General features: G+C 34.5%; 1 protein-coding gene across 3 annotated transcripts in view; it reads right to left on the minus strand.

Moving 5' to 3' along the window:
• Stk3 (serine/threonine kinase 3) overlaps positions 1 to 10,825 on the minus strand; it is a 369,078-nt gene that overhangs the window by 72,127 nt on the left and 286,126 nt on the right. For all 3 annotated transcript variants that reach the window (XM_023699944.1, XM_023699946.1, XM_023699945.1), the window contains one exon: positions 9,687 to 9,862. In XM_023699944.1, the coding sequence (XP_023555712.1) occupies positions 9,687 to 9,862 (176 nt within the window). The remainder of the gene's footprint in view (positions 1 to 9,686; positions 9,863 to 10,825) is intronic.

Below are 10,825 nucleotides of genomic sequence, written 5' to 3' on the forward strand. Positions count from 1 at the left end.
CATAATTTACAAAGAATAAAAGCGTGGGGACTGGGGAGATGGCTCAGTAGGATAAGCATTTGACTGGCAAATGCAAGGATCTGAATTCAATCCCCAGTTCCAAAAAAAAAAAAAAGAATAAAGTGTGTTAAGAGCCATGAAATAACAAGGAAATCAAGATACTATTTTCCTTAAATACATTTATTTGCTACAATATACCAGTTAGCTGACAATCTTTTTTCTCTTAAAATCTGTACATTTTGGAAAGGAAACGTGTTTACTTTGATGGATAGACAAAGTCATGAAACAAGGTGATTTGTATTTTGAATCAAGACAATTATAACTGTACAACCCAATTTTGGACTTTTTAATAAAAGATGTCCTTTACTAGAAACCCAACCTAATTAAGTGCTTTCTATTTTAATAAGATCTTGTTGCTACCCTAATGTCAGAACACAAGAAAAATGTATTAATGTTAATCCAACCAAGCCAACAAGTCTAACAGATTCCAAAAAACCCATCTACTTCAATGCAAACAATGTACATTAGGAAGTCTGATAAAAGTCAGTTGCAGAAAGGTTTCTGATAGTGAACTATGTATATTCTGACTTAATTATGCAAATACAAGAGTAATTTTAGGCTTAAAAGAAATTTCATTTTTTGACAGTTCAAGTAAGAAATAACTGTTCCACTATTGAAGCATAGCCACATATCTGCTTTACTAGTTATCTGTATCAATTCTAACAACTTACTTGAAATCTAATGGTTTATTTCAAGAGGTAAATATTGTGGAGCATCAGTCTGAAAAGATTATAAATTAGATTGTACATTCTTTTTTTTTTGTATTTTAATACAGGGCCTACAGGGTCTGACACACATCGGACTCATAGTGATCCTCCTCTTTTCAGCCTCCCAAGTTCTGAGATTACAGGCGGGAGCCACCACGACCAGTCTCAATCCCTGTCTCAGCACACTCCAGTGGGGTGGGGCCAGCATGGCACACTGGGGATTGAATTCTGGTTGCTGGGCCTGCCTAAGCAGGCACTTTAATCTGCTGAGCCATCTGGCCGGTCCTTAAGTTGTACATTCTTGATCCTAAATTCCATTAATTGGTTAAATCTCTTTGGATGTAATCACTCCAATCATCCCTAATGTTTACTAGTTTACTAACTAAACATCCATAATGAAGTTATGAACAGAAAGTCCTCATAGTCAAAATAACTTTCCCCAGACATCAACATTAGCCAGAACATATGCTCAGAGTACAGTATCTGTTTTAAAGTGTAAAGTAGCCAATTTTTCACATTCTAAATAAATTACATTTTAAAATTAGAACAAATTACTATGAGGAAAATTTGTGCTTTCTAGAACTCTTTTGAGTAAGATATTTTTCTTCTTGCCATGTGCTTTAAACATTTTAATAAATTCCAACATGGTGACAAGAAACCACATGCTGCACCTGTGCTTTCTATCTTAATTAATGCAATGAACGCAGGCCTGCTCATTTTAATTTGTGAAGGAAATGATGATATAGTGCTTTTTAACTTAAGGTATTAATTACCTAAATAAGTAGAATTAGCTTAATGTTTCAGTAAACTCTGCTGAGATACAACCATCAAATAAAAATTTCAGGGACTTTATATGGCATATTTAAAAATAAAAAAGCAAAATACTCATTCTACCTTAGGTGGCTAAGTGGATTAAATTATGTTAGAAAAAATAGAAAAATGAGTAGAACACTATAATTTTTTATCTTTACTATAAAATAAATCCAATTTGGTTGCCTACTGACTATTAACATTATTTTCTACTTGTATATAAATGCTTATTTTGAAGCAGGCTACTTTCCAATCAAAAACTATGACTGTTTTAAATGCCTCAGTAGCCTGATGGCCAAAACTGTACAAAAATTTTATATAGACCTAGACAATCACATGACATAACTGTGCACACACCACACCATCTGTTGGATATGACTGCCAGCACAATTTCGTGAGCTGGCGAAGTACTGAAGTAGTCAAGAATCCTGCAAGTATTTCAAAGTGCAGGCTTCTCATTAATTTTAATTTCCTGTTGGCTCTACAAGGAATGAGTGAGTCGTGAAAGCACAATGTGCCACATATACTCAAGTTCATGCCACATGTACACCTGTAATCATAAACCTTTATCCAGGGCTATCCAGTGGAACATTTGAGATTTTGTGTGTTTATTTCTTCTTTAGGCTAGAAGAAATAAATGTGAAAAATCTGTGGTTATCTTTTCATACTTTGTTAATAGTCTTGCAAACATCTGGAAATACTTGACAATAATCATTTGATTAATGCAGAGCTAATCGATGACAATATGCTTAAATACTTCACTCAACTCAAGTGGTTTCCTCAGTCCACTGAACTAAGAACTGAAGAGAACAAGCAGTTCTTCGACTAAGTACACTACAAGGGAATTTTTAGCTAACATCTCTTTAAAAAGCAAAGACCTCTTCTGTATTTAAACAGATCAAGCAAAAGACAGCAAACTGCTAGTGGATAAAACACTGGCCAACAGTGCTGGCTTACACACTCTCCTCATGGATATCTTAAGCGCTGCCCATGATGATACATTTTCATGGGCTCCCACTGTCTCCAGTTTCTTTATCTCTTCAAAATTACTGACAATAGAGAAAACTGAAACGACCCTGAGGAGGAAGTGTTTCTCCAGAACAAAATGAAGATGCCTAAAAGTCCCATGGTAGTTTCAGCAGCAGGGTGGATACTTTGTTTGTGTTTATTGTTTTCCACCTTTTGCAGAGATGACTTTCTGTTATTGTTATTCTAATATATATACAGGCTTGCCAATCCGGGAATCAAGAGGCAGGACTGCAGAAAAGAGTAGTAGAGGCCTGAAAAGTTTATACCCAGAGATTTGTTTTCCTCTGCAACAATTATTGAGACATTTGCTCCACTGCTGCTCTAGAGGATTTTTATATCCCTTACCGCAAAAGCAATGTGAATTAAATACTCAAGAAACACAATTAAGAAATGCTAATGTAAAATTCAGTTTGAATCAAAACCAGAAATAGTTGATTTACCTACTTTCTCCTATACCAATAATGACTATCAATCCAGTTTCCTTTTTGCTAAAAAAAAATCTAATATAGTGGGTTAACAGATGGCTTTTTAAGATTTTGTTCTTATTCCAAAATCTTTACATTACTCAAAATATATCTACTTAACTATGATACCGTAAGTTTTACAAAACAAGATCTACATGTGCTCTATTTAATACTACACAATCTGGATGCTAAAGCTGTTTGGAAATAATTCTAACAAAAAAATGAAACATTAGACTAGTGCCATAATAAACAGATTTGCCTTTTCCATTTGTTTGAGAAATCTACATAGTCCCATGTTAAAATTACTTTTTAGTGCAGCTAAAATTAGGTCAATTAATCCAAATATATTTTACATGTCCTTATTCAGTATTGTAACCTCCAAATTAGTGATATCATAAAATCCAAAATCACATTATATTCAGGAACATAACATGAAACAATGATTCACAGAAAACCTAAGAGAAATCCTAAAGATTTAAAAGGAAATACATATATAAATTGTACTGTATACTAGCTTTAAGTAAAAGAATGCTTTCTAGTCTGCACATCTGTCTAGCAGGTGCCACTCTGAATAAGCTTTGTCCTTTAGGAATTTGCTCTGAATACTCTAAAAGTCATGTTCTCTCTCATTTTTTTCCCTTGAGACCAATTTTCCTCAAAGTAGAAGGATAAACATGCTATGTCCTAAAAATACAGTCAAATCAACTTCAACTTGTTTTAAGCAATTTCTGTTAAACAAACATAGGAATCACAAAAACTCTTTGCAACAGTCTTCCAATATCTTAAAGAGTAGATATAAACACATATACCTTTATGTGCTTTATACTTTGATGAGACACAATGTTTAACATTCTATGTCTAGAGGTGGGGGGAATGGATAAGAACAGATTTTCCTTATCATTAATAACCGGTGTCTGCCTTTGCTTTTAGCCCATGTCTTTACTTTTTATGCAAAGTATTACACCACATCACTTACACTGTGTCCACCTAAACTTTGTCTCTAATTATTCTCTTTATGCTCACCCCAACTTTTTATGGTACCAGGGATCAAATCGAAGACCTTTGCACAAAGATAATTCCCTGCTCTTATTATGTTTTTATTTAGAGACAGTCTCCCTAATTTGCTGAGTTGCTCAGCCTGGGTTCAAACTTGAAATCCTGCTACACCAGCGCACCTGGCTCTTTTTGCCTCTCTTACATACTTTGCTTGTCTTTTGCCACACTTGCTTTCAGTAATTCTTACTCATCTCCTAGCAGTCTTCCCTTTGCTCATCTCTTATTTATTCCCATTTACATTCCTCTCAGTGGTTATTACAAACATTTTCCATTTCCTCAAAGTGATGAGAAGGGTGAGTAGTTCCAGTTGACAGAAGTAACAAATGCTAGAGAAGGGAAAACTACTCTAGTTGCTTCTCAACTGTCTAATCAAACTTTCTTGTATAAGCCTCAAAATAAAATATCTGTAAAGATTGGATCAAGTTGTGTGACCCATAAAGTCTCTTTTCTACTGTGAAGGCATTTTGCCTCTTTTTTTTTTTTTAAACTTTACCTTTAACCACTTAGTTCCTCACTTTAACCAGAACAGTACTTAGGCTTTAATTTACTATATCAACTATTTCTGCCATTTCTATTTCTTTCCTTCAGTACTGGGGATTGAGTTTACGACTTTGTACTCAGCTGTATTCATAACTCTTTTTAAAAATTTTAATTCTGAGCCATGGTCTCATTAAATTGCCCAGACTGGTCTTCAACTTGCAATTTTCTTGCCTTAATCTCCAGAATGCTGGGATCATAGGCACTTGCCACCATGCCCAGTGTGAATAATCTTTTCTAATGTCTCCTATAAGCATTCTTCCTATTTTCTATTTTATTACAACCCAGCCCCTCATACCTAATATCCTCTCTGCATTGGTCAGTTTTCTGTTGCTAGGACAAAGCTACACAACTTAGGGAAAGGGCTTATCCTGGCTCAGGGTTTCAGTCTATGATCAGCTGGTTCTAAGGCAGAAACATCATGGTAGCAGGACATGGGAGGGAACAGCAGCTCATCCTATAGCAATGGGAAAGCAAACAGAGGGAAAGAGACTAAGAGAAAGGGGCCAGGGCCAGACACAGTGCCCCAGGTCATGTCCACATGACCTACCCAGACACACCTAGAAGTGGGCTTTACTAATCTCCTAGGTGTCTCTCAAGCCAATCAAACTGACAGTTAAGATTAATCATTATATTTTACCTCCACTTTTCTATCAAGTAATTATACACACTACCCTTAATAGGTATCCTTAAGACACTTTCTATCAGTCATTCTCTAACTTCTCACTCTATATGAAATAAAAATTCAGACTCTGCAATTTTCTAACATCTCACCTAAATTTAGTATCTGACCCAAATTATGCTTTCACTTTATTTCCCATACTGCTCAAAATTAACACTATACACTTGAACATCTCTACTTCGTTGTCAATAAACATACCTTCTGCTTTCCCAGTGAAGACATGTTTTTATGAGCCTGCCTTTTTGTTGGATAGCACTCAGCAGCAGCGTTCACCCTATTTTTAACATACTTCACAAAGATATGCACAAAAGAGTACTTCCATAACTATTTCAGAAAATGGCAGAATAAAATAAATGTGTTCAAAGTGAGAGAAAAGGGCCAGGGAGATAGCTCAGCAACATAGCACCTACCTGGCAAGTACAAAGTCCTGAGGAAAGTATTTGGGAGGATTGGCAGTATGTGTTTTACTACAATAAACGTTTAAAATTTAAATATTTTACTATATATTTTGATTACAATTTCTATGCTAATACTACATTTTTGTTTCTCCACTCATCTTCTGATGGACAACTGGGTTGCTTCTGCCTTCTGGCTAGTGTAAACTATGGGTATACAGTATCTGTCTGAGTAAGTGATTCCACTTCTTTGGCATACAGCCGGAAGTATAAGTGCTGGATCAGATGGCCATCTTACGATTAATGGCTTTTGAGGAGCTACCATTCTACTTTCCATGGAAATAGTACCGTTGTATAGTCCTACCAGCAGCATGTAAAGAAGAAGTTCCAATTTCTCTATATCCTTATTAACATTTGTTGCTGTGTTTGTTTTGAGCATAGCCATGGAATGGATTCTAAGCGATATTTCACTGTTGGTTTGATTTGCATTTTCTAATGATTGGTGATAGCAAATTTTCAAGTGTTTATATGTTGAAAGAAACCTCTATTCAGAAGTTTGCAGTTTTGATTGTTTTTCTCTTGCTGTTGAGTTGTCTGTTATATATTCAGGGTATTAACCCTCATTAGACATAAGATACATATTCTTTCTCATCCCATGGGCTGTCTTTCACTGTGATAGTGTTCTCTGATCCACAGGTTTTTAACAATTTTTTATTAGTACAAGTTTGCAGCACCTAATGATTATGCTCCTTGTGACAAGTTAGTATGTGTACCTAACACATCATAAATCTTTTATTCACCTGTTTTCCCTTCCTTCTTCCCATTTGTACAAAATCTATCTCCCTACTTTTTAATCTCTTCTGTTACCTCTATTTATAGTCTGTGTTTCTCACATAAGAGAAACCAAGCAGTATTTAAGGCTGTGGCTTGAATTATTTCACTTAACATTATGGCTGCAAGGCACAGCTATTTTCTTACACATCACTCAAGTTTATCTTCTGTGGCACAGTAGTACCCTATTGTGTGTAATATAGTACCACATTTTCTTTAATGGAATGTAGTCTAATTTATCAATCTTTTCTCCTGTTATCTGTCTATCCAAAAATCTCATTGCCAAATCCCAAATCACGAAGCTGTACAGTAACTTACAGACAAGCTCCATTCTGAGTTTATAAATCAGATTCATTAGTAATCCAACAAAGTCTTAGGCAGTATACCTGTGAATCTTATAAACGTGAAGTTTGCAGCTCAATGTTCCTAAGTCAGGGACTTACTGTACTGTTTTTTCTCCCCCCAGAATTTATAGCTTTAGTTCTTACATTTAAATGTTTGATCCCTTCAGGAAATTTATGTATATAGAGTACAGTAAGGGTCAAACTTCCTTTTTTTCCAAGTAAATATTAGTCTCATTAGTACAACTGGTTGAGAACACTACTTTTTGCTCCAGCGAATGGTGCTATGGCTTGAATGTTGAATGGTGCCAAAGCCCATGTTTTAAAAGCTTGGTCCCAAGGGTAGTGCACTAAAAGTGGCGGACATCTCAGTTTAGCAGGGAGAGTTTAACAGGTGGTTCTGAGGTCACTGAGGATATGCTCATAAAGGGTGCTGTGGAATGTGGGCCCCCTTCTCTCTCTCATTTCCTGGCCAGAGATGAGCATTTGCTTTGCTACGTATTTCCTATTATTGCCATCCAGTACCTTCCTCTTGGGGCCTAAAAATGATGGGTCTGCCTGATAATAAACTGAGATCTCTAGAGCCAAGAGCCCAAGTAAACCTTGTCTTTGTAAAGTAACTGCCCTTGTTACATTGTTATAGTAGTAGAAAGGTGATTAACACAAGTCTTGGTAGCCTTGTCAAAAATACTCTGACCACAGACAAAAGGGTTTAATGTTGGCTATTCTATCTGTACTTGTATTTCTATTTAATTCTATTTCTATTCCACTGGTGTATTTATGCCAGTACCACATTCTTTTATTATAGTTGCTCTGTAACATATTTTAAAATCAGGATATAAGAGACTTTCAACATTTTTTTCCTTTCCCCAGGTTGTTTTAACTATTTGGGAGCCCTTTAAGAGCCCCATGTGAATTTTAGCAAGAACTTTTCTACTTTTGCACAAAGCACCATTAGGATTTTGATATAAATTACAATGAAACTGTAGACTGCCTTGGGGAAGATTAACATCTTAACAATTTTAGGTATTTCAATTCATCAACAGCTATCTTTCTATGTACTGATGACTTCTTTAATTTCTTGCAGCAACATTTTATAATCAGTCTTTCACCTTCTTAATTAAGAATATTCTGAGGTATTTCATTCTATCTGATGCTTCTGGACAGTGTTCAGATAGACTCAGTGAATTCTAAACTGAGGCCAAGGAGCCTCCAGTTTCTGTTTTTGCATGCTTGGAAAGCTACTCCCACCACACAGAAACCTTAGGCTTGCCTCATGAGACCACACAGCCTGGCCAACACTCAGCACAGCTGCCAGAAACATGAGCAAGAATTTCAGAAAGACTATTCAACTGTTTTAGTGGGGCTGTCAGGTGACTGCAGTCACTTGAAAATCCCCAGGTGAGACCAGCAGAACTAGTTAGCTGAGCCTGGCCAAATTACATTATTATTGTCCAAAATGGTGAACAAATAAAATCATTATTTTAAAAAAACCATTAAGTTTGTGGTGATAGCAAAGACTAACTGAAAGAGAATTAAATAATTTTATTTAGTATTTCTTAAATATAATAATTTATTCATTACTTGTAGTTCACTTATTTCAAACCATTTCCCAGACGCCATTAAGATTTATTCCAACTGAGACAAGACAGAGTTCTTTAATGCTAAATATGCTACATTATTCATCAGTCATGAATGATTTAAAGTTTGAATGTCAGTATCCTAAATAATTTATAATTTTTAAAAAGCCGATAGCTTACAATGGTACTTTGCTAGAACTAAAAAAGAGATTTTGTTTTTATAATTTCTTACTTTGCTATTGAAAAGGGATTAATAGATTTACAGTTAATGCTTTCAGGCCAATTTGTAAATCATACCATTGACATGTGCCAGCAATTAGTGATGAATTTGTAAAGGATAGATTTTTAAAAAATTTTTATTATCTGACTATCAAAATTTAGAAGAAAGCACTTAAAGATACAGTCTCAAAGCACTAAGCATCGTGGTGTCTTAGCAACGTGGCTTAATATTAAAATTTGTAAAGATACACACCTATCTAAAATATCAGTTATTAATAATGCATTTATGAATACATCATAATTATATTTGGAAGAAAATCTTTTAGAATACTATGCAAAAGTAACAAATTACCACTTAAAGCTATTATTTAAACCAAACTGGTTTATATAAAGTTCTGGATATAGCTGCTTTCAGACAAATTATCCTCTTTTCATTCTTTAAAGAAAATAATAATGAGCAGGGCAAAAAAAAGCTCAAGAGAAAATGTAACAAAATAGGCAATAAGGCACAGTGTTACACTGAAGATTATATCTTATCTAGGACTGTTCTTATAGATACACCAAATAGAAATAATACTTAAGTAGACACTAATTCAGTTAACTTTCAAAGTTGAAGCAAATTTCTCAATGTTTGTATCATGAACATCTTTGGATCAGTTATTTTGGTAGCCAAATTTACTGCCAGATGTATTTTATAATAGTGCTATTATGTAACTCTTTTCAAATAGCTGTCATTTTAGTTTTAAGGAGTTCTAAAATACAAGCTATGATTTATTTAATCCTAAGCAATTATTTATATTTCTCTGCAGATACATTTTTGTAACCAAACTGTATTTTACCAACCCATAACATGGCTGTATATTGAACATAAACACAGTCTAAAATTTTATACACAGTTCATACTTATGAACTCTATAAAAAAGTGATGATAAAATACAAAAAGAGAAAATGCAAATAGAATTAAAATGTACTTACAAAGTCAAAGTCTCCATCTTGAGGAACTTTCCAGTTATCAGGAAAAACATTTTTGGACATAGGGAAGGGCTCATGCACATTCTGATTACAGTTTTCATGACTGTTATTCTTGAAGTCCTGCTTATCAAAGTAGTCCATGAAAGATGGTCTTTGTACTTGTGGTGAAGTTGCATTTCCTTAGGTAAACAAAGAACATAAGGTGGGTATAAACTTGTATAGTTAAAGAAGTCTGATTTTTATTGAAGTTTTTTTTTTTTATTGAGCCATATAATAAATTTGTACTGGTCAGATTCAAGGTCAACAAGTCTATTCATGAAGAAAAAAGTAAAATAAAAAAATAGCTTAAAAAAAGTACTCAAACCAAGTAACAATCAAACCATTAATCAGGCAAAGATAAAAATATTCTTATACAAGTATTTTAGCGTTTTAGCACAATCTCTATCATAATTGTATTAAAAATCATTCTCAGGTGCATTTGAAATTTGTCAAAGAAAATAAATTTAAAACCCAAGTGCTTTTGGTGCTCTTTTTTACATTTAAGTCTGCATTGTTATTGTAACTACATACATTCACCTATAAGAAAGACTTACCCAGGTTCCTCTTACATCTATTTCACTGCTCTTAGAGTTTCTCTAGTTGACTCCTTGTTCCATGGACCCTCATAGCTTTGCCTGTCATATTTATATCCTTGTCTCCCAAAGTTATTTCTGAAGCTTAGATCTTGCTTCTAAATTTTAAATCCAACTTTCCAACTGCTTGCTAACGTTATTACTTAATCTGAGGTGAGTTTGGGTTACCAGTTAGTTTTCCAGTTCAAAATACAAAAGATCTTTCCCTTCAAACCTGCAACTCCTCCTACATGCTCCACCTCTGCCAAGGTGAACACTATTTACTCAATCCCCAAGGTAATAAAGTTAAGCATTAACTCAGACTCCTCTCTTCTTGTATCAAACTGATCATTACATGTTTTAAATTCTACTTCTCAACAGAACTGTTTAAAGCTAAGGTTTTTTCTCTAATGAATTGTCTTCATTTAGTTTCTATTTTTTTTTGGCGTAGACGGCATACGAGATGTTGCGGCGTGACTGGAGTTCAGACGTGTGCACTTCCAATCATAACCTGACTGCAAAAGAAGAAAT

This window comes from Octodon degus, unplaced genomic scaffold, assembly GCF_000260255.1.
Source record: "Octodon degus isolate 3935 unplaced genomic scaffold, OctDeg1.0 scaffold00118, whole genome shotgun sequence".
Taxonomy (NCBI): domain Eukaryota; kingdom Metazoa; phylum Chordata; class Mammalia; order Rodentia; family Octodontidae; genus Octodon; species Octodon degus.